Source organism: Eucalyptus grandis, chromosome 8, assembly GCF_016545825.1.
Source record: "Eucalyptus grandis isolate ANBG69807.140 chromosome 8, ASM1654582v1, whole genome shotgun sequence".
NCBI classification, from domain to species: Eukaryota; Viridiplantae; Streptophyta; class Magnoliopsida; order Myrtales; family Myrtaceae; genus Eucalyptus; species Eucalyptus grandis.
In genome coordinates, this window is record NC_052619.1 from 72,903,667 (window position 1) to 72,929,322 (window position 25,656).

A 25,656-nucleotide genomic window follows, 5' to 3' on the forward strand; every position below is an offset into this window, starting at 1 on the left:
GAGATAATTGCACGAAGTCCCTTATTGGCGTTCCAAATTTCCAAAGTAATCCAAAAAGGTGTCTCCACTTGGAGCATCCCTTAATTTTCAGTCAAAAGGTTAAAAAAAAAAAAAAAAAAAGTTCACTATCACCCGACAGCAATGTGACCTTAATAAAAACGCGTACATTTTTTCAATCCTTTGTCTCCCCCTATCGTCCTTGGATTTATCGTGGAATACGTCCATAGGTTGAGAACAGCTCATTGAGATCAGGGTCCACCATAAGACACCAAACAAATCAACATACCAATTAACCAGTTATGGACGACTATGTTGAGGTTCTCTTGAGCCTCCTATACATCTCTATTCCCTATATAAAGGCACAAAGCTTCAGCTGTACTCTAAAACTAGCTCACTTCAATAGCCGATCATGGCTGTTCGTGTTCACTCATCCTTGATGACGCTCCTAATTCTGACCATGTTCTGCTTTGCCTCAACGATGGGGCAGTCCGACAATTATATTATCCACATGGACTTATCCTCCATGCCCAAAGCCTTCTCTGACCATCATAGCTGGTTCTTGGCCACTGTTTCATCGCTAGTGCAAAGTCCTAATCCTAAAGTTAGAGCCAAAGCCACTATCACACCCACTTCTTCTAAGCTCATCTACAGTTACACTTATGTCATGCAGGGTTTTAGTGCTAGTCTCTCTCCTAGCGAGCTCGAGGCCCTCAAGAACTCTCCAGGCTACATCTCTTCCATGAAGGATTTGCCGGGTAAAGTCGATACGACTCACTCGACCCAATTTCTTGGCTTGAATTCTAATTCTGGGGCATGGCCTACTTCGGATTATGGCAAGGATGTTATAGTTGGGCTTGTCGATACGGGTGTTTGGCCGGAAAGCCCGAGCTTCAATGATGATGGAATGACGACAATCCCATCGAAATGGAAAGGTGAATGTGAGGTTGGGATCCAATTCAATGCTTCAATGTGCAACAAAAAGCTCATCGGAGCCCGGTTCTTCAACAAGGCCTTGGTAGCCAAAAATCCCAACATTACAATCTCCTTGAACTCTTCGCGTGACACTGAAGGACACGGCACCCACACATCCACCACGGCAGCTGGAAATTATGTAGTGGATGCCTCCTACTTCGGCTATGCTCCAGGGACTGCCTCTGGCGTGGCTCCACTGGCCCGAGTGGCCATGTACAAGGCCCTGTGGGACGAAGGCAGATATGCTGCTGATGTCCTCGCTGCAATCGATCAAGCAATCATTGATGGCGTCGATGTCCTGTCCTTGTCATTAGGCTTTGATGGTGTTCCATTGTATGAGGACCCGATTGCAATAGCCACATATGCAGCCATAGAGAGAGGGATCTTTGTATCATTGTCCGCGGGAAATGAGGGACCTTTCCTCCAGACCCTGCACAACGGGATTCCCTGGGCCATAACTGTTGCTGCCGGGGAAATAGACCGTGACTTCGGGGGAACCGTTACTCTTGGTGACGGAGTCTCGATTGCAGGCTCAACTCTCTTTCCAGGCAACCCGTCCTTGAGTAAATCACCAATTGTCTTCGTGGGAGCATGCAACAATACGGTCGAATTGAAAAAACTCAGTCCATCTGATATTGTCGTGTGTGAGGACAAGCGTGGAACTGTAAGCAATCAAATCCAAAATGTCAGAGGAGCAAATGTCGCTGGTGGTTTGTTCATAGTAAACAGCTCCTACCCCTACTTCTTCATTTTTACCTCATTCCCTATAATCTTTTTGAGTCCTGCAGATGGTGATACCATCAAAGCCTACATCAAGAACTCGTCCAAGCCAACAGCAAGTATCCAATTTCGGAAAACATTTATCGGAAGCAAGCCTGCTCCGAGCTTGGCAGACTACAGCTCTCGTGGCCCATCCCCAAGTTGCCCGGTCGTCCTGAAGCCTGACATTTTGGCTCCTGGCACACTGATCCTGGCTGGGTGGCCTCAAAATATTCCAGTGGCTGTAGTGGACTCGCATAAACTATTTAACAACTTCAACCTCTTGTCAGGAACATCGATGGCGTGCCCACACATAGCTGGAGTGGCTGCGCTCCTGAGGGGAGTGCACCCCGAGTGGAGCCCCGCAGCCATCCGGTCGGCCATGATGACTACATCATATACAAGGGACAGCACAAATAGCCCTATCAAAGACATTGGGAATGATTACAAACCGGCGAGCCCTATAGGGATGGGAGCTGGCCATGTCGATCCGAACAAGGCATTAGACCCTGGGCTCATATACGACGTGATGCCCCAAGACTATGTAAACCTCATGTGTGCAATGAATTACACATCGAAGCAAATTCAAATGGTCACCAGGTCCTCTTCCTACAATTGTTCAAACCCATCACTGGACCTGAACTACCCTTCCTTCATCGCCTTCTTTAGTTCGAACAGCTCGGACTCTCCGACAGTGCAAGAATTCTACAGGACAGTGACGAATGTGGGAGCTGGGGGATCAACCTACACAGCAGAGGTGAATCCGATGGAGGGATTCAAGGTCAGTGTTGTGCCAGATAAATTGACATTCAAAGTGAAGTATGAGAAGCTGAGTTATAAGCTGACAATAGAAGGTCCAAAACAGATGAAACAGACTGTGGTGTCTGGTTCTCTCAGTTGGATGGACGATGGTGGAAAGTATGTGGTCAAAAGCCCCATTGTTGCCACAAGTCTAAGCTCCAAACCATTGACGCCCAAAGCTTGATCTGTTTACGAGTTTCGAGAAGTTTTGTTAAATAAACAACTATGACGAAACTTTACAATCTCTAATGCATAGCCCTTTCTCGATCTCTGTCATCAAAAATCTGAAATACTGAACAGTATCAAATCAAATATGTTCTGCATAAACCATCATAATTCCGTAAAAAGCTGACTTGGTTGAAGCTTGTCCTCGGATAGGATGTCAGAATCATTCCACACGTCTTTCCTCGCTAAACAATCAATGAAAAAGTCGGTTTTTCCAACTTGTAAGTCAGTGAAAAGGGTAGATTCAAGTCTCATGCCCATGGTGGCACTTCAATCTGTGATACGATAAGCATATGGCATCTTGCAATTTGAACATGAGCATGGTATCTAGTCGAAGGACAGAAGATTGTCCCAATTAACCAAAAACTTGAGTTTACGTCTCATCACAGATGGAGGGTGTCGCGACCAATTTTTTTTGTTTATGGACCACATATGGTTTGGCTAATGGGTTGTTAAGTCTAGACTTAACTCGGGCTCTCCCAAACCCATACCAATTCGTGACTTAGGTTTGAATTGTTAACATGCAATTGAATTTTAACTAGAGTCGCCACTAATCTATTTTTGATGGGTCGATTAGAAACCCAAGTAAAGTAATGGGAGATTCACCTTACTCCTACGAACCAGAGACAAGTACGGGGATTTGGTTACGTTAGATTTTTCTAACGCCCTTTCGGTACCTTTCTTTTTATTTTGAAAAAATAAAATGTTTGACAGGTAGCTTGAATTGATTTTAAACTATCTCCCTAACATGTGAGGTGTTCATGCAGGTGCGCAAACCACCAATTTAACACCCAATAAAGCAATTAAATAATGCAAGACTTACCTCAAAGCTACGAAAGCATCTGCAATGTTAAATTAAAATCCATATCAACAACCCTAAATATGGTTTCTAATTAACAAGCAATTACCCAAATTTTGTTTTCTCTTTTTCAATGAAAATATAATCCATATGCAATGCAATGCTTCTAATCTAATATGAAATGATATGGCATGACAATATGTCCTAAACCATATGAATAAAAAATTTATGATCTCTTAATGAGCATGCAATTGTTAAATATGCAATCTAAATTAACCAAAATGACTTAATTCTAATGACGTGCAATGAAATGCAATGACGTACAAAATTATTTCACCTAAAATGACATGCGACATTGCAATTTAATATGCGAGCTATATGTCACGCGACATTTATTAAATGACCTAATCTGATGACGGTCAATTTCTAATTAGAAATAAACCTAACAATAATCACTAAATGACGTGCATTTCATGGACCTAATTCTATATGACATGGGCATTTTTATTTTCTTAACAAAACATGCAATTTATCTAGGAGAGATTATCTACCTATAATTGATAAACATGCAACCCTAACATGCAATGACGTGCAAAGAATGCCTTAATTCAACATGATATATGCATGATAAAAACTAACATCCTAAATGAATGTGCTTTTTCTTTTGGTTTTCTTTTCCATGATTTAAAATAAAATTCTTATTTTAAATATAAAAGATAATAACCAAACCTAATCTTAATTCAACATTTTTGGATTTTTATTTATTTAAAACTCGAGATAAGATTGCAATTTTAACCCTAAAACAGCAAATATAATCCTAACTCAAATATTTTTTGGATTTTTCTTTTATGAAAATAAGACTGACTCAACCAACAGCGAATCAAATAAGATAAGATTGATATCTAAAAATTGACGAACCATATCTCGCGCATGAGATCGGGAATCGCAAATCAAATCTCGGGCTTGAGATTGGATTGTCGATTTTTATAAGGGATTGCGAGTCGAATTTCGGGCGCGAAAATCGGACTGTCAATCCCTAGCTTGAGGGGCACTTTCATGTTGGAATCTCAATCAAGCATTTAAGAGGAACAATGCCACTAAACAAAACCTGATATAAAGGAAAATAAAAAAAAACTATAACTGGATAAGCAATAATAATAAAATAAAAAAATCTACCTAAATCCCTTTTCTTTTTTCTTCTTCTTTCCTTTCCCACGTGTAACCGTGGGTTTCCAAGGGCAGCCGGTTGATCAGTCCGGCAAGGGGAACTCCGGCGGAGGTAAATTCCGGCGGCAGCAAACGGTAGAGCACGGGAAGATAACTTGGAGCAAGGCTGACAATTGGATCGGCAACGGCAGCAGTTTCAAAGGCGGAGCAGAGGTGATGCGGGTCCGCCTGGCTTCGATATGGGTCACTGATCGGAGGCGGAGCAGCTGCTGGGCAATCACGGGCGAGTGGCAGAGCAGGGCAAGAGCGGCGTCGGCAGGGGAAGTCGCGAACGACTGGGCTGGCGTCGTGGGTTGCTCGCAAAGGAGGCACGGCGAGGCTCGGCATCGTGGTGGCGCGGGTCGTCGGGGCTCGTGGACGGAGACCGGCGGCTATGTCGGTGCGGGGAAGGCGGCTCGGCTGTAGCACGGCTTGGGCCTACTCGCAAAGGGTGGAGTGTCGTCGGGCAGCAGGAGCGGAGCGGAACAGAGGGGCTCAGGCAGCGGTCCGTCGGGATCGTGAGATCTGGAGAGTGGACCACGAGCAGAGGAATCCGGAGCTGGATCGGGCTCGGACGGAGCAGCAACTACGTCGGTGCAGGGACACGGCGATGGCTGGCGAGCGCACCAAGGGCAGAGATGGGTCGCCGCTTCACAGGGGCACGAGCACATGGAGACGGGTTGCAGGGCCTCGGCTCTGAGTAACAGCAGGCGGTGTTGGGCGGATCGATTACCGGCGGAAAGCAGAGGAGGGCGTCGGGCTTCGCAGAAGGTGAGGAGCGGTGGTGGTCGCACGCACGTCCTGCAGCACGGCGAGGCGTCCGGTGTCAGTGGATCGGGCAGCAAGGCACGGTGGACTTTGGCTCGCGCGGGGGGAGCAATGCGTGGAGAAGAAGATTGAACAGTCCCTGTCCAATCCTCTGCCCCTTTTTGCTTTTTGCTTTTCCCCTTCTCCAAGCACGGTTCTCTCTCCCCCTGCTGCTGTCAGCACTTTTCCTCTCTCTTTTCACCTTTTGACTTTTCTCTTCTGTTTTTCCTCGACCAAGAGAAGCTCCCCATGTCCTCGTACACGGTTCCTTTTATAGGAGGTCAGAGATAAGCTTTCGATTTCCCCTTCAAATCTACATCCGCGATACATTTTCACCAACCGATCACTATTGATAAAAATTTAAGATTATGATAAATATTTTCTCGAAATCCAAATCTCGCAAAGATAAATCGCAATATCGCAATATTTTTTCATAAATTTCATCCCGTACTGATAAGGATTCAAGATTAAGATGAGATTTTTTCCTAAATCCAAATCTTTCAAGGCCAAATCACAATATTTTTTTAACCATCTACCCTATCTAAAAAAGATTCATATTTCAGAAAAATTTTAAAATATTATATTCCCATGAGATAATTTTTAATTATTAAAAACGCGAGCTTGGGCTAACTTTCGCTTCGTGGCCTGATCCATCTAATTCGAATTCATCCGCCACCAATCCAATATATAAAATGCAAATTAAAATAAAATGCACCTAAATCTATATGCTATGCGATCAATATATTCTTAATGCAATAAATGACTAAATGGGTAGCCAAAATTTAGGTGTCAACAGAGGGCATTTAGCGAATTAGTTCCCATAGAAGCTTGTTTCGAAAGGGATGACATTAAGAACCCATGAGTAATGAAAATGCCGAGACAAGTCGACAAAAGAAATCAATGCCATCAGGTTTTACAGATTTTTCGCCTAATGAAATTCATCTTAAGTTGCTTAACCCAAATTTTCCATCCGTCTTCACCTTTTAATTTTACCACTAACCATGCGATTCATGCTTGGGGCGGAGTGGCATCTTCAATTTAGTTTCTATAAATGTCTTCGTGCTACGGGTAAACAACATTTTAGTTTGCCCGTAGTTCCATTAGCCCGTTTTAGGGATTTTGGACGACATCGTCTCTCTTTCCGACTCTGTTCACCTCCCTGCTGCTTCTTTAAAACTCCAAAATAGGGATCACAATTCCTAATTGCCACATTTAACACCTCTCTTTGTAATATTTGGCTGGTGGACCCAAAAGAAGAAAACAAAAGAAGGGTTGAAAAGTCAAAAAGAAGGAAAAAAAAAAAGGAAAGAAAAGAGAAAAAGGGGTGAGTAGTGGTCGCTCACTTTAAAGAGCTTAACCACTTCGGGAGAAAGAGGAGAGAGGAAAGAAAGAGAAGAAGAAGAAGAAGACAAGAAAGGGGAAGAAAGGAAAGGGGTTTTGGCACTTGGATGCCACAGATGCCTCGCCAAGCCAACTTGACTCCATAACACAACGCCCAGTACAAGATTAGGTCCCTCGTTCGTGCAATTGAAGTAATTTACGGATTTAGGGCTCAAATTCAAAAAATTTAGAAAATCAAGCGATGAAGTCTGATTTTGGAGTCGTTAAGCCACGTATTTTCATAGAAATGGAGCCATAGGATTTTACGGATCGCGATTTGAGCTTATGGTTTGTCTAAAACAAAATTTCATAGTTTTCCGTGTGCAGTGAACAGAACTTTTCCAGCAGCTTTTGGCCCATATTTCATCATTTTTTGGCTTAATTTTGGGACGGTCAACTTGGGATTCCTGTAATATGTTTGAAGGGCTTTCTTTTGACTATAAATATGTTTGGGACGCTAATCAGAGGAGGAAGTTATAGTGTATATTCTCCATTTAAGGGCAAAACATATTGAAATCTGCCATCATTTCATAAGAAACAATGTACAAAATGGTGAAATCAATGTTCGATTCATTGATTTGAAAAATCAACTGGAAAATATTTTCACCAAGCCACTGGAGAGGATCATTCGAGTTCATTTGTGAAAAATTGAATATTACACTTGCATCTAGTTAAAGTCTATGAAAAAGTAGACTCATCAGTTCAACCTTCTTGTAGGAACATCCTTCTAAAAGCCCTTTCAAACTCAGGTAGTTGTATTTCAAATTTTGGCGCATAAATTTCTTTCCTTCTTGAGCAGGTATGATTATTTTTGAATTATTACTTGCATGTTATATTGTTATATTGTGACATTCCAGATTTTCAATCATGTTTTCTATTGAATAAATCGGGCATTTCACCGATACGCTTATAGGGCTATTCTCAGAGCTGATCACTCTCGAGATAACTAGACTATCTAGGGAAGTCATTAAGGAATTTTAATATGATAGACTTGAGAATTCAACCAGGAATTAGCTTCTCGACCGTGCTCATCTTTAAAGGCCATTATGACACAATTAAAAATCGATTTAAGATCATAAGTAAGTCGACTTGACTGAGATGTGTGGCTAATCGTGGGTGACCCCACTAAATTAAAAAATTCTCGTCGACTAGCACTAAACTAATTTTTTTTATCGTTTTGGTACCCTGTATCCATATTTGAATCCTCGAGATTTTCACGACAACTAAAAGTCGCCAATGTGGCAAGTGGGTTCATTATGGCTCGAAGAAAATCAATCACGAGTTATTTACACTAAAAATTTCTAAAAACTACCCGGTAGCCTAGGTCATGCTAAAAATGTGACCACCCAGATTTTCAGTCATGTTTTCTATTGAATAAATCGGGCATTTCATTGACGCGTCTATAGGGCTGTTCTCAGAACTGATCATTCTAGAGATAACTAGACTATCTGGGGAAACCATTAAGAATTTTAAGGTAGATAGACTTGAGCATTCGACCAGGAATCAGCTACTTGACCGTGTTCATCTTTAGAGGTCATTATGGCACAGATATAAGTCGATTCGAGATCAGAGATAGGTTGGTTCGACTGAGATGTGTGGCTAATCGTGGGTGACACCACTAAATTGGAAAATTCTCGTCGACCAACACTAGACTGATTTTCTTATCGTTTTGGTACCATGTGTCCGTATTTGAATCCTCGAGATTTTCACGATAATCGAGAGTCGTCATTGAGTCGAGTGGCTTCATTGTGGCTTGAAGAAAATCGACCACGAGTCATTTGTACAGAAAAGTTCTGAAAATTACCTGGTAGTCTAGGTCACGCTAAAAAAACGCGTCGGATGGAAATTAACCGTGAATTCGAGTCCAATTTCAGAAATTGAAGATTCTGTCATATCACAATAAATTCTAGGAACGTTAACTCAGTCTCAGAAGATTTTTCACACATTCCGAGATTTTTACGGAAAATCGTTACGGACAATTCGGAAAAGAGTTGCAAATTCGGATGGGCATTATTAGAGGAAATTTGGGTTACCAAATTGAAGTGAATGGTGAAGATGTGGTATAAATTCGTAGGGGTGATGGGGTGCTACAGTTTGGCCCTCAATTTGGCTTCATTTGGTGTGGAATTGTGAAAAATTGGCTCTTGGGTGACCCATTGTAAAGGTTGGCTGAAAATGGACATAATTATTCACACCAAAATAACTTGAATTGGATTAATTGGGAGCTAATTTTCCATTGGTTGGGCTGAGGACTTTTGTGGTTTACTAATCATGAAATAGATATTTCTTGTTTGACTTTCAATCCCCTTTTCTTCGGCTTCTTCCATACGCTAAACTGATCCCATCTTCATTTGCACGTCGGTCTCCTCTTCTCTGGACCGAAAACAGCACTTACGAATTTCACTGCAGCCGTTCTTTTATTTCCTTGACAGTCAGCTCCTTCCGTCTCTGCCCAAGACCGAACCTGCCACTCCATTTTCGCTGGTTTCTTCCACCACTTGCTGCTCCACAAATTTTCCTTGGTCAATCTTCAATAAAATTCGTTAAGCTGCCCCAGGTGTTGACTCCACGAAGCCCCCCACTCACCGAAGTCGCACAGCATCATCATCTGCATCATCATCTGTCCATCCACCACCGAAAATTCTCCATCTTCGTTCTTCCCTCTGCCGCACGATCAGTCCACTTCAGCAAAGTGGTTGACCGCCTTCACCGCCCACGATCCCACCAAGAAGTCCAGCGTCATCGTCTGTCCTTCTCCACCAGCAGCACGCGTCTGCGAGCAGCTTCATCTTCGCTGCTTCGTTCCGCTCAGCATCCACCGAAGTCTCGATTCCTCAGCTCCTGCCAGCACGCCCACGCATCCAAGCTCCAGCAAGCTTGGTCTTCACCGGTCAACAAATCAGTGTTGAAGACACCAATGTGGTCTCTAGCCCACCTTCGTTGGCTCAACAAAGGGAGAAAGGAGGAAGACAGGAGCGAATCGAATTTTTATCTTGTCATCATTGTCCAAAGATAATTTTTAATTTCACTACCCGCATGTGGTATAAGTTTCACTCATTTGATTGGTCAAAAGAAATTCCTTATGTGGAATTGAAAAATGCCTCACCGCCGTATAATTAATTTAAGCCCAACAAAAATTGCCTAAAAAATTCAAATAAAATATTTGCATCATTCCAACATAAACTGCGAGACTGAACAATTGGCAATTCGACATTACTAGGCTTTTACTTAAATCAATGACCAGTCTACGAAGTACTTTTTAAATGCATGCAACTATAAAACCGTGTGATATATAATCGAATTAATATAACATTGTCTTTGGTTTGTCTGGGTTTAACTTTGCATGTACCAACACTCATATTATAATAAATCTTCTTAACTTTCCTGTGAACTTCCATTTTTTATCGCTACTCGTGTAAGTTACGTAATTCCCGAAAGTTAGATACCGCTCCACCCTTATGAAGAAAAGGCGAAACAGCTAATGCCTAGTACTTACACTATTCCCGAGAGAAATGAACACAGAAGGACCTTCATCTTCATCTCCATCGGATGATCAAAAGGCAAGAGAGCTATATCACTATCCATGCCCTCCTGCAAATGGAACAAAAAGGTCTCGTTGAATGGTTCTATTCGCTGAAAAATAGGAACGAGTGATACAACATATCAGCACCCCCAGGTGAGTAATGATTTTTCATCCCCATGCCAGCGTCTGAGCAAATGGACCGGTGGGCCAAGGCGCAAACTCCAATGAGGACGACAAAATACGATGCTCGGTTCCTGCCATTGAAGTCCGCACACATGTTAACAGTTATCCAATGATACGATAGGTAACGAGATGTATGGTCAAAAGACAAGATTATCGTACGATAGCTCATATGAGTAAATTACATAATACACATGCAGTCTAAATAACACGAACACGCGACACGACATGACACTCTGACACGTCATTTTTAAAAAATAAAAAATTCCATTATATTGAGACGCGTTATATATTAAATAAATATTTTTATTTTTAATTAATTTGATTCAAATTTACAAATAAATAAATAATAAAAAAGAGCTTACAATGAATTTGTACTAATAATATTAAGAAACTATTCATAGGAAATTTAAAAGACATATTAATAGTTAATGCGTATCCATATTTGAGAACATATTTCTAACTTTAACAAAAATTATAGATGAAATTAATAACTAACAAAAAATTATAATCAATTTATTTTTAAAAAAAAATCTATGATCTTGTATATTAATTAAAATTTATCATTATTTAAATTTAATATTTTTATTTTTGAAAACTATTTTTAGCTTTTTTTTTTTTTTTTAAACATATATAATATCGCCATCCAAAAATTATTTTTCTCTCATTTTTTTCACAAACCCTCACTCTCCAAAATTTATTTCCCTCCCTCATTTCTCTCTCCCCACGCCACCTCAAACTCACCCCTCCCCCTGTCAGTTTCTTTTCCTCATTTCTCCCCCTATGACTTATCATTTCCCTTAGTTTTCTCTTCCCCCAGACCACCCCTATGATTTCTTTCCCTCGTTTGTCCCCCTCCCCCACCTGTTATTATTTCTCTCTTCCCCCTCTCCCCACGCCACCCTAACCACCCCCAGGCCCCCCGCCTCGTTTCTTCCCCTTTCTTCCACCCCTCATCATCCGTTGTTCTCCTCCCCCTCCTCCCCCTCCTCCCCCTCCTCTCTGCCTCCGGTTCTTTCCCTTTCTTCCCCCTCCCCCATCACCTGCTAACCGTGACCTCCTCCTCCTCCTTCTCACACGATCCTCTTTGCTCTCTTTCAGTCACCTCACCGCTCGCCTCCAACCCTTCCTCCTTTGCAGCCGCAGCCTCAACCTCGCTGCCAGCCCTCCATCGCAGCAGACCCTCCCTCACCGTTGCCTCGCCCTCATCTCCACCCTCCATCGTTTTCTTCAATGATCCTCTCTCGTACACGCAAGTTAGAATGTGTCAAAAAAAGTTGACCGCGTGTCGGACACAACACGGAAGCTCGGATAGCGTCCGTGCTTCATAGCTTGCTGCCTTTCTCCTTTTTCTTTTGGTCGGAATATGAATTTACTAAATAAAAAGTGTTCAAACATAAGTGCTCACTAGGGAGCATCCAAACAATGGCTCGCCAAAGAACAACTGTGAAGGACAAATTATCAACAAAAGATCAGCTTTTAGTTGGGAATGTACATGATCAGTTGGAAACTACCTACGTATATTAATCATACACCCCTCCATTTTATACCTTTTCTTGCCTTTGTTTGCACACCCTCTACCGACGAGATAACAAATATGGAAAACCTATTGAGAGAACAAATGGTATTACAAGGACTTTTTTAAATTATAAGACAAAGAACTCTAAAGAACCACTTTTCCGAAAATACCAATTGCTTTTTCATTCTGGAACACCTCATTCAGGAAGTACATTGGACATGGACTTTGCTTGCAGCAGCGAGAGCGACCTGGACTCCAATTTGCAAAAGCAATTGCAAAAAATAAAATCCCAAGACTAAAACTGCAGGACCACCTAGAAGATAACACTACTAGGTTGACCACAGCCGATGATTTTTATCCAGCAAAACAATAGGAGAATCATGTTTGTTGCTCTCTGTGGTTCTCAAGCACAAGATCGCATTGCTATTCGAATGTGCAAAAGGAGTTCCCACATCTTTACATGTAAAACCCATCACACAAGCAAGACAAGTAAACTGAATGTACAATATGCAGAATCAGCAACTCTCATCGAGTTATATTGGTTAAAAGTTGAAATGTGGCGACAACCAATCGAACTAACTAATGCATCATCAAATCCTAACCAGATGAAGACATGTTCAGGGCATCCAACGTGGACAAACTGCCAAATATAAAGTGCTCACAGCTCGTTCAAGGTTTTAGCAGATAGTTTGAACATAGCATACTAATTGTTTACCTGACTTTTTGAAGGTGCAACTATAGGAAACAACATAAGCATATAGTTGGTCTAGGTTATTTTCATCATCCAAAAAAAAAAAAAAAAAAAACTTGGTCTAGGTGATTTTCTTGCGTAGGAACACAAATAGCTCGGACTCTTTTATCAACATCATTAAGTTCATTTCAAGTAAAATTCAGACTTCATGCTTGAAGCATTAGCTTTATCTGATATCTACTAAAATAAGAAAAGATTGTTGGCACAATATAAATTTTAAATGCAAACCAATGGAATACATTATAATGTGATTTTCCAGGCAAATAGATATCTGCTCCCAGAGTTGTAGGATTATTCCAAGTTGTCCTATAGGAATGAGTACAAATTCACCGGCTTTAACAGCATCAACTGCACAGGAGCATATAAAGTTCAAGTTGTCCATTTCCTCTGAGTTCTCACCAGCATGAAGTAAGAGCTCCTCCAAATCACTGGTTTCATCACAGTAAACTCACATCTTAATCTCATAGATGCCAAGTGTCAAAATCTACCTTATTGGAAAAAACGAAGAGATGGAAGAATCAAATGGTACTACACTATACAACCATGCATTTGGCCATAGTATTCACAACCCAAGAGGAGATATACTCAACAAAACGGGTTGCCTCAAAGTTGAAGAACCCTCGGGAGCAGCGTAATTACTACCCTTGTTAGTTGTCTCCAGGATATCCAGAAGTGAAAAATCCGAATATATTAGTACATCATATGATCAAAGGGTGCTAGAATTAAACTCCAAAGTATGACCAGGAACAAATTCAAAGCTTGAGATAAATCTTATCATCCCATTCGGATACCTTATTTTTCAATTACAGGCTTCTATTTCCAATGTGATGCTGATTGGTTTGACACTTAGGGCTTGTTTGTAATGATTTAGATAGTAACCGATTCTGTTATTTGGTTCCTAGGAATAGATTTGAAATAGAAATTTATTTGATAAATTTTTTATTCTCGGAAATAGATTTGGAATACAATCAAAAAATTAAAAAAAAAATTTGCTTCTTTATTTTCGAAAATAATTCTAGAATCAAGTCTAATTTTTCTTTTGTTCTCTTCTCTTTCTTGTTCTTCTTCTTGTTGTTCTTGTTCTTGTTCTTGTTCTTCTCCCTTTTGGCCAGTTGCCAACTTCGACCATGGCTAGCAACCTCGTTGAAGTGTCGCCAAGGTGAGGCTCGTCAACTCGAGCCTTGCCATGGCTGGGTGAGGCTCGACCTCGCCTTAGCTAGGTGAGATCGACCTCGCCCAGATCTGGCGAGGCCAAGCCTTGCTGGGCCACTACCAAGTCGATGTTGCCTGATCTCACTTAGCTCATAGAGAGATTGGAGCCAACAAGCCTCATTGTGGCTCAAGTCACTAGGGGCCGGCAATGCTCCCACGAGGTCGCTAGCCCTCGTTTGGCTAATCCTTGGCCATGGCTAGTGACTAAAGGAAGGAGAAGATGAAAAGGAAAAAAGAGAAAAGAGATTAATAAAATTATTAGGCAGTTACCAAATGTCTTCAAATGCTTAAAAATTGTTCCCAGGAATTAAAAAAAAAAAATCATTTCTAGGTGGAAATTGTTTATGAGAATAGAATGGTTATCAAACGCATCCTTATTGTACCATTGTAGGATTTAGGATGCCACTTCCACTTATTTGAGTCTTTGAACCTTCTTAACATAATCCTCTACATCAGCTGCACCAAGAGGCACTTCATCACTATCTCTTAAAAGGTTATCAAACAAACGAAAATGCAGTTTCTAGGAAGGAAGGTAAGATGCATTATGAAACAAGTATGATCACAACTCGGAAAATACAAGGATACCAATGCTTCATAATCTTCAACGGCCAAAGCTTCTGACCACAATATGTGAGCCTTTGCGCATTTAATTTAGAGATGCATGACCTATCAAGAAAGTCATCTAACAAGAAAAGGCATTTTAAGCCTTGGCCGTAGGACAAACTCTCAACATCAAAATTTAATCTGGACCTGATGCCCATTAAAAAGCTTGGGCTCTATTCTGACTAAGGGAGGGGCCGAGAGAAAAAACTAGTATTTGTGCTTTGCAGATAGTTACAATGAGGATCTAAGCCATGATAAACTATCAAGCCACATCTTAAATGCGATTTAGCTACAGAACAGAACCACCACACGAAGGTTGTTCCTTACCTATACAATGGCATCCATCCACCAATCTCAATCCCATTAGTGCCCAATACTATCTCCTTCAGTGCAGGAGGAAGTGATTCCAGCTCCTCCCACTTCATCCGGTAAGGACTAGTGAAATCTTCAGATCCATACAACTGCCTGAATTCCTCATTCCATCATAAGTTTCCCAAGTTTCACTGCTGCCTCGGTTACATATACCTAAGGTAAAAGCATGGATCTTAAGCAAGTTACAATCCTTTAACGCACAAATTCAAGACCAAGCGATAGTTAAATTAACACTCAACCGTATACGTAAAAATTACTTCAAATGTCAATCAACGAGATGAAGATTACCTTTGCCGAGAAGCCCTTCGCTCGAGTAAGAAACGGCAACCCGAGCATCCTGGTGGGGCTCGAGATCAACACAACATCAATGAACGAGAGATTCCACAAGTGTAGGCTCGCCACGGTTTTGTACCACGGTTCGGAACGAATCAAAGCCTTCGCATTCATGGGGTTCTCAGTATCCTCCCTCTCTTCATTCCCAGATTCACAGCCATCAGATTTATCAACCGAATGTCCAAAATCTTCTTCATCTTGCACAGCAGAAAATCCGGGAGGTATAGGGGCGAAAGCAGTGAGAGGAGACAGGTCCAGGGGACAATAAATCAGGATCCTAAACCCACAGACACTCAGCATGTGACATTGGGGAAAGTAAAAACCTCTACCTCTGCTCAAGCACGTCTGCATAAGAGGGTATGTTCCAAATTCAAATCAAACTGAATTTGAAGACCGGATACGTCGATTGACAGAAGGAGGTGCACTAGAACACCAGTTAAAGAGAGACTTACCAACTTCATGAAGCCAAACCACGGTGGAGACTTTCACAGATATATTACAGAAAAAATGCAATTAGGAGGAGGAGATTTCGCACGGACTCGGGGCTTGTCCTCGGACGGAGATGAAACGAAGGAGAGTGGAGGGGTTTTGGGTTTATGGGTTTACACTCTTCGGACAAGAAGGATACAGAGCAGAGACCGGGAAGCTCTTAACAACGCAACGAGAATTTTATTTATTTATTTTTAAATGGTTATTTAAATTATATTCAGAAATGGAAAATGCAATCCTGTTCAAGAACTTCTGTGCCTCATTCGCCGTTGGTTTTTAGCGGTGATAGTGGGTTAATAATAAAGCAAATAAATTATTCTTTGAAATCTAGAGTATCGGGTGGGGGGATTTGTCTCTTTTTTTTTTTCTTTTTTTTTAACAACTTATTATAGTAGAAAGTATAGATTAATCCTTCGGCGTTAAAGACTTGACATTATTATACTAGGATCCATTTTCCATTTAAGAAGATCAGGTTGCATCGGAGGACGTGATTAGTATAGCCGAAATCACATTGTATAATTCAAGTTAATTTGTAATCTAATGTGAGACCTTTAAAAGGTAATGTCAGTTGTAATTTTAGATGAAAGATATGGTCTATTTTTTCACATTAAAAGCTAATGATGATGATGATGATGATGATGATGATGATGATCTATCCCCTAAAATCTAAAATAAATAAATAACAACAAATTTGGATTTTGGTCGAATTGTTGAGAAGATTTGTGTAGATATCATGCTTGAAGCTATCTTATTTAGAGGGAACATCAAAGTGAAGTATCTTTCTGCAATAAATTTTTTAAGTTTCCTCAGTGATTATTTGTCATACACACGGTGACAGTATGGTTTCTTAGGCTACGAATATTAGGTTCCTATCTAAATTTGTCAGTAATTAAATTGAACTCAATAGTCTATACAATGAATAAGAGATGATCGCCATGATGAGCAAGCAAGAGTGAGAGAGAGATTTTTGAGCTATAGAGGTGATGGCTAGTGATGATTGATTCTCTTTTACATTGACTGCCTTAAGCGGCATGATTGTTTTGTTTCCTTCTAATATTCAGTGCGGAGTATAGAGGAATGTCTGTTATATCTTGGGAAGATAGCCACTGAAGTCTTACGCACCGAGTTTCGTACTTTGAGGGACGGATTATCCTTAAGGATAGTGTTTGCATGTCTCAGACATTTCTTTTTATTTTCTAATCTTTTGTAATATATTTCCAATCATTATTATTATTATATGTATTCTAATCCTTTTTCCAACAATCTTAAGGATAAATGCCTTATAGCTTTTGAAATTGGAATTGCTGGTGCTTCCACCAACCTTGGAATTGAATAAATATTTGGAGATGTTGAAGGACAAGTAGGGGTGAGCATGGTCCGGGTTGGGCTGGTCCGCCCCCTAACCCTAGGACTAACCCGCACAGTGCTGGACCTCAATTTTTAGGACCGAGAATTGACCCTATTGAGCTTGAACTGACGACCGGATTGACCCAATGGATTTAGTCCAGTTTTAAGGTCAATTCGAGACCAATCGATAATTTTTTATTTCATTTTTTTGTACTCCTTAAAAAAGCGATTGAAGACCAAACTGACCCAATGGGTTCAGTCCGGTTTCAGGGTCAACTAGGACCAACCAATAATTTTTTATTTCATTTTTTGTACTTTTTAAAAAAATGATTGAGGACCGAACTGACCCAATGGGTTTGGTCCAGTTTCAAGATCAACTTAGGACCAACTAATAATTTTTTATTTCATTTTTTGTATTCCTTAAAAAGGCAACCGAGGGCCATATCGACCAAATGGGTTCAATAACGAGTAAGGTCGGCTAAGAAAGGCAAGTGGTGAGGGTCAAGTGGGGTGAGCATCGAACATAATAAGCATTGAATGTCGAGCGGGAAGTAACAAGCCAAGTGAGCATTAAGTGTTGAGCGGCACGAGTGACTCAAAGTGAGTGAGGCGAGTGTCAAGTGCTAAGCGGAGAAGTTGTTTCTTTCAATTTTGGCAAATTGAAGACTAAGAGGACAAATAAGATAGAAGAAAACGAATACTAGAGAATGATGCCATAAGGAGTTGTTTATGTCTTTTTGGACGCCGTGAGGACTCTTCACAAAAACATTTTTCTCCTTCATAAATTATGACTATTGATGCCGTAAAAGACATTAAAAATCTAAATTATTAAAGAATAATATAAAATTACTTGAACTCCTCACTAAAGAGCTATTTAATATTGTTGACGCCGTTTTTTTTTAAGGTTTTCTCTATATAAAAAAATTATAAGTAATATATATACACACTCAGGATTAGTCCGGGTTGGACCGACCTGGAACTCTCAGGACTCAGGACCCAGGACCAACTCGCACAGTACTAATCTAGGAATTTTATGACCAAGGATTGACCTAATCTCCCTAAGAATCGGACCAAGATCGACAGGGTTGGGCCGATCCAGAGTCGGTCCAGGGTTGACCCTAGATCGATGCTCATCCCTAAGGACAAGTATCACATATTCTTGGGTGGTTTGTCATGGAATAGTATCAAGCATTAACACAAAATAGCTTTTGGTCGTTTTGGTAAGGTTATTGAGTTTCAAGTAAAGTCATTTTTTGGAAACTCTAAATTAATGCTTGAAGGGCGTAAATTGCCATTTTGGCTCACTATTTCCACATTTTGAAGAATTATCATCACATAGGTCGAGATCCTTTCATTCTGATATTTGAAATTTGGCGTCACGAGCTTGTGTGTTCTCTTTAGATTTGATTTGATCTTGTTAGAGATATTCCATGAATGTGTGCTCTTATACTTTTATGGAAGATACTTACAGTTTTTCAAAATTACCTATGTAAAAAATATTTTAAAAATGGCATAGTGATTCCATGTAGTTACTTAAAAAGAAATAAAAAAGGAAAACCATAAAAGAAATGAAAAGAAATCAAGCTAATATTTCTTTTATATATTTATTTTTTATTTTGGGGCTTCAATACCTACTTGTTTTTCCAATAGAAAGTCGGATGTGTGTATATGTTTTCTCTCTCAAGTTCGTGATTATTTTAATAATCATCCATTTAGGATTGGAAATTGGGGCGCTCCTCTATTACTCAAAATAGTTTCCATTTGTCCTTAATTCTTCCTATTCCCCTGCTAAAATTTGTTTAATGTACATTCATGAAGCCAGTTTATAACTATTTTTATCTGCTATTTAATTTGTCTTTGGCTCCACCTCTACAGAATTTAATCGAGTTTGCCCTTGTTGGACCAGGTTATGTATAATTGTTTTCAACGAAACAATGGATGCTGTCATGTGGGATTTTTGTGTTTTACCACTAAAATTACACTCTTTTTACCTTATATTATTGTGATTATAGATTTTGAAAATAGGTTTCATTTGACTTTGGAACAAATTCTTTAGTATTCTTACAGTGTTGTCCAATCATTCTTGGGAATATGCTAGAGTGCATACAATCATTAGTCGGTTGGTGATGTCCATGCCAATATGCTCAAGTAAGTGTAGACACAAGCTTGTGTTGGTATTTGGTGGCATGTCTTTATTCATGTTTGCTTGGGAGTGCAGCGTGGGCCTCTATCTATGTATATGCTCATACATGTGTTGGTATTTGCTGCATGACAATGTGTATATTTTATAAATACATGAAGATATGATAATTCTCTCTCATCCACACACATATAGAACTTCTCTAGCATTAGAATGGTGGCAGATTCTTGCCTTCTTGACGACATGGAATTATGCTTGATAGAAGGGGAATGGAGACCAAATTTAGCAAGCACAAACTGAGAGAATAATTGGGCGACAATTATTCAATTGACTAATGATACACCGCATATTTTCCATTAATTATTTTTCTGGCTAAATTAGCATAATCGACAATTTAGCAAGTATGCTTTTTGCATCCTATCTTTTGTGAAATTTTTATATTTCACATTTCAGTCATTTAAATGTTGCGTAAAGAGTTAAAGTCTACTTTGAGTTTTACATGTGTAAAACATTGTTGGCATTATATTTATGACTACTAAAGTTTTAGTCCAAACATTTTTCTTGTCAAAATTGTCGTGATTCTATTCCTGAATTTATTAGATTTACACTTATGTTTGAAACAACCAAAGAGATTTATATTTATAATAGCCACAAATTTATGGGTTAAAGATTATAATGTCTCTTTTTCAATGATCGAATTTTTCACGCATAACTTTTGATAAAATTATTAAATAGTATTTTATTGCATAATTAAACTGATTACATGTTTTGTATCAAGTATGCATTGTTCAGACATTTTTGGTGATTCATATATAACACTCAAAGGAAGTACACTCAAAGGAAGTCTTACAGTTATTTTGTGAAATTATTAATTCATTTTAGATTTCTGCTAACCTCTAAGTTTTGGTTAACATTTTTGGAGCAACATGTACTATTGATAGCAGTAATGATGTAAAAAAAAAAAAGTTCTTTGTAAGAATATATACTTTGCCAATTTATGTTGAATGTCCATTCATGCATGATGATAATTAGAGACTTGATTGGCTATTAGGGGTGAACATGATCCGGGTTGGGCCAGTTCACCCCCTAACCCTAGGACCAACCCGTACAGTATTGGTCCTCAATTTTTAGGATCGATGACCAACCCTATTAAGCTTGGAGCTGAGAACCAGACCAACCCAATGTGTTCTGTCCGATTCCAAGTCAACTCGGGACTAACCGATAATTTTTTATTTCATTTTTTGTACTCCTTAAAAAAACGACTGAGGACCGAACTAACCCAATGGGTTTGGTTCGGTTTCAAGGTCAACCTAGGACTAACTGATAATTTTTTATTTCATTTTTTATACTTCTTGAAAAGGCAACTAAGGACTATACCGACTCAATGGGTTTGATGATGAGCGAGATCGGCTAAAAAAAGCAAGTAGTGAAGGTCAAGTGGGGTGAGCGTCAAACAAAATAAGTATCGAATGTCGAGCGGGGATCAACAAGCCAAGTGAGCATTGAGTGGCGAGCGACACGAGTGACACAAAGCGAGCGAGGCGAGAGTCGAGTGGTGAGCAAAGAAGTTGTTTCTTTCAATTTTGGCAAATTGAAAACTAAGAGAACAAATAAGATAAAAGAGAACGAATATTAGAGGAGGAAAGAATTGTTTATACCTTTTTGGACACTGTGAGGACTCCTTACAAAAACATTTTCCTCATTCGTAAATTATGACTATTAACGTCATAAATGATATTAAAAATCTAAGTTATTAAAGAACAATACAAAATTACTTGAACTCTTTACTAAATAGCTGTTTAATGTTAACGCCGTTTATTTTAAGGTTCTCTCTAAAAAAAAATTATATACATATATTCAGTGTTGGTCCGGATTGAACCGACCTAGAACTCTCAGGATCGAGGACCGACCCGTATAGTGCTAGTCCAGAAATTCTATAACCAAGGATCAACCCAGTCTCCCTAGGAACCGAACCAGGACCAGCGGGTTGGTGGTTCGGTGGTCGATCCAAGATTGACCCCTGCATCGATGCTCACCCCTATTGACTATTGCTTTGGGAAAGAGAATCTCCTTTAGTGATTGTTGTGGAGATGAAATTTATATTATTTGTTTTGCATCCGTATCCAACATAAATCTATGTTGAATAAGATCTATATTGAATAAAATTGATGTCTTTTGTGAAATGCTTTGTTAAATGGTGAGTATTGTCAAGTTTATTGTATTTTACATAGTGCATTTCCCATTGTATTAGAAGGAAACGGTGATATAACTGGATCTTGGATTCAGATGAAATAAAATCCATTAATGAATATGTGTTCACCCGGTGGAAGTGCTTGACATAAAAGCAGTCGAATGAAATCATGGGGGAAATGGCAATCCTACTTAACCAAAAGTCAACTTGATTGAAGTAGATGGTTTGACTAAATAATTGCTATAGTCGTTCCCATGCCAATATTGTGGCTAATCGAAATTATGGGTGGTAGACTCGAGTGCTACTAGGCATATATGTGTAAACAAAATACCTTATCCTCCTAAGCTCTAATGGGTGAAGGAGAAGAAAATATTTACTATTCTTTAGTAAATTGAGAACTATTCAAATTCTTGAGAAAAAGAAAAAAATTCTTCTCAAACTCATATATGAAAATGAGGCTGGGTAGTTGAGAAACTCTTACCAGATATTCTTTTGGGAAAATGACACATTTTGTGTTTATACATCATTATTGCCAAGAGGCAATAGTCATGCAAAGATAAAATTTTCAATGGTAAAAATTGACACGTCTGATTGAAGGATGACGTGGTAAAGTAGTTACTTAATGATGGAATTATGTCCATTAATTATATGAAGTTAGAAATGGATTTTGGCCAATCCTCTGACTATACATCGAGGGAAATGGGACAAGCCAACTGAGGAAAATCAACAATCATAGTAACCCAACCTATGTGATTGGCGATCCCATGAATTAGATTCATATGGATAATAACAAGTCATTTGTTGATATAGTGCACTGTAAAAAAATTATTATCCCTCCTAAGGTGAAAATAGTGCAAAATTATAAGGAAAAAGAGATTGAGGTAAGCTCTTAATGAAATTCTATAGCCATTATTGGTGGTGTATTAATCTACAATATACACTTGATGGAATCACTTATATAAATGTGGAGTGGAGCTGCTCATATGAGAATTTTTGGCGAAAATCTCTAAAGTACTTATGAATAAACCAAGCACACGCATGACCTATTAGCGCAAAACCGCATTAAACAACAAAGTTTGTGGGAGTGTAATGTGATTGGTGAAAATTATATTTCACAAAAAGAAATTCTTGGTTCATGAAAGTTTCAAACTTCACCAATGATTTCGTGAATTATATTTCATTCTTTCTAGGATTGGTTCATAGCCTAACAAGCACCAGTTCTGATGCATTACTCTCCATTAACTCAGTATTATTTTATTTTTCTTGTCAAAACTTTCGGAAATATGTGGGGGATTGTTAAATATTTCAGCAGTTTTGAAATATTTATTAGAAATTATTATCATCATGAAAGTCATCATTTTTTTAACGGCTTTTTAACGATCATATAATAGCTTTCTAATGGTTGTATAATGGTCATCTAACGGCTTTATAACTTTTGATTTATTACTTCATAAATTCTTCATTATTTTATAACGGTCATCTTTTTAATTACTAATTAATTTATGACGATCTCCTAATGACTATCTCTATTTCTTGTTTGAATCTAAACTAAACTTCAAACCACAATCTTAGTAGATACAATATGTTATCACATCTTTCCTTTTCTTTTTGCTGGGTTATACACAAAAGTTATTTTGTTTCATTCTAATATTCAGTGCGGAGTATAGAGGAAAATCTATTGTATCTTGGGAGAATAGCCACTGAAGCCTTACGCACCAAGCTTCGTACTCCGAGGAGTGAAATTATCCTTAAGGACATTGTTTGCATGCCTCAGACATTTATTTTTATTTTCTAATCTTTTGTAATGTATTTCCAATAATAATTATTATTTTATGTATTCTAATCCTTTTTCCAACACATGTTACACCAAAATATTCGCCTGACATGATCCATTAAATTCAATATATGAGCGGGTCTAAAACCCAAAGAAGCTCTATCTCTTAAACATCGCTCACTCAGACAAGCCGGAGAGCCCTCTTGACACCCAAACATGGACGATGTTGGAAGAAGTTCTCCATTCTATTGATGCTGTTCTTGCCACACGAACATCAGAGTCCGTCATGACGTGACCATTTGCTCTGTCGCTCTTCACACAGTTGCCGACTCCTGGGTAATGCACTACTGAATTGAATTTGTCACATCGGTGTTGATCTAACGAAAAGAGAAAACTCAAGATGGTTTGTGCTTGGACTGTGGCAGAGGGACTGAACTTTGACCTCTTTAATCCGAAGAAACTATTGCAGAATGTGGAATATGTTAGCTCAAAATATGCATACCATCACATACTTCTGTGTCATTCCTCGTGCATGTATGTGCAACAAATAGTGCCTACTACGTCCATCCGGCATTTTTTTCCACGCAACTTGCAGTGCTACTTGACCGTGAAACTTCAACGTCCAAACCTCATCTGTCAGTGAGGGCACTCCAAGATTCTTTTTCGGGCATTTTCGTCTTATGGAGAGGAGTAAACGAGAAATCTTTGAGCACTCTGACAAGTTTACTTGTGTTTCAGTGCTCTTAAATGACTCTGGTGGCTACGTGATCCAGGAAGCAAACAGCGTCACTCTTTACGTTATAAGGCAAAGAAAAGGGTGAGCTGCTTTTTGTAAACAGTCTCCGTGAATGATGACTAAGAGACCTTATATCAGTCCCCTCGAGTTTCTAACGCCTACAAGAATTTCTTATGTCGAGGTGTTCTCCTATCGGTGATTAGTAGTTACTGATTAGGCTATGCTTTTAACACGCCTAATACGGTGTTTTTGCTGCGCTCGTTGTCAATTATCAGCCTGGTGTTAGTTTCGTCTTCCCCAGTCAGCACGTTCTCAGGGGCTCCTAATAATATTTGTTTGCACATTTTAGTACCTTTTCACACTTGAGAACTTGTTTGAAAGGCCAAAAAAATATGCAGGTGGTGTCATTACTCTTAGCAAAAAAATAGTGTTCATCTGAGCATGTAAATGTGAAAGGAGGGATGTTTTTTGTGTCTCAAACAAACTCCTGTAGTCATAACGTCTTATAGGAACATGACCTCAAAAAGCAAACATAAAGGACACAGGAAGTTATGCTGATTTACCGCCGAACTGCAAAGATCTTTTCAAAGCATATGTTGCCAAATTTGAACCTTAATGAGATTCTCTGCACTTCTATTTCAAGAGAAGCTTGCAGAAATGACTGGAGAAGATTAACAAGTACACTTTAGCGAGGGGAAAGTACTGCATGTGAAAAAATCTTCTCGAAACTTAGATCCTGTCCTGTTTTCCAACGGAATTTATATAAAGTTAGGAACAAATTCCTCTGCACTACTAAATGCTTCATTTTCCTTGATATAAGTTCTATTTATGCTATTAGGTGGGTTTCTTTAGAAAACAAGTTGATGCTTTTTCAAGATATTTAATGATCTTATCTTTGTGAACTTTTTAACAGATGATTGGTCCCCTTTGTTTTAAGGCTTGAAACCATAGGCCTCAACGCTGGCATTAGCACTCAGGTAGATTCCTTATTTTGTTTGCTTCTTGTTCTCTTTCCTGTTGCATTTCTACTTCCAAATATCTAGCAAAGCTTGGTGCAGTGAATTGATCCAACGAGGGGCTTCAGAAGGCACATGCAGGATCACCATTCAAAGCATCATATTATTGTGCTCTGGCACAAATAAAGATGGCAACAACCTTGCGCCAAAGTGGACTCTTCACGTCTTCTTATTAAGTAGAAATATTTCATTGTTGGAAGTAATAAGCGGCAAGTTGAATAAGGAAAAATATTGCAGCTGCAGAAGACAAAATACTCAATTACCTCCCAATATAAAATCAGGAGGTACACTTTCTGTTGTTAAGCCATATCTCTCACCATGAACCTCAATTCCACTGCCTTTTACCAATATTGAAGCAAGTAATATAGTATGTCTAAAATTGCACAAAGAGCAGGCTGAAGAATGCTCATATGCATTTTTTCCCCTCTCTTCTGAAAGTCTTTATTACATCTATCCCTTTGTTTTGATTTTGATTTCCATGCTGAATTTCCTATTTTTTTTTTTTTAATATGACATGAAAG

The 25,656-nt window shown here is 39.2% G+C and overlaps 1 protein-coding gene and 1 pseudogene across 1 annotated transcript; one reads left to right on the forward strand and one right to left on the reverse strand.

Annotated features, from left to right (window-relative positions):
• The first annotated feature begins 345 nt into the window (after nt 1–345).
• Nucleotides 346–2,799, forward strand: LOC104416008 (subtilisin-like protease SBT3). Its single transcript, XM_010027453.3, has one exon. It carries the CDS (start codon nt 410–412, stop codon nt 2,714–2,716), a length of 2,307 nt encoding a protein of 768 aa, XP_010025755.2. The 5' UTR covers nt 346–409; the 3' UTR covers nt 2,717–2,799.
• Nucleotides 2,800–14,916: 12,117 nt separating this feature from the next.
• LOC104417935 lies at nt 14,917–15,903 on the reverse strand (annotated as a pseudogene).
• Between the last annotated feature and the right edge of the window lie 9,753 nt (nt 15,904–25,656).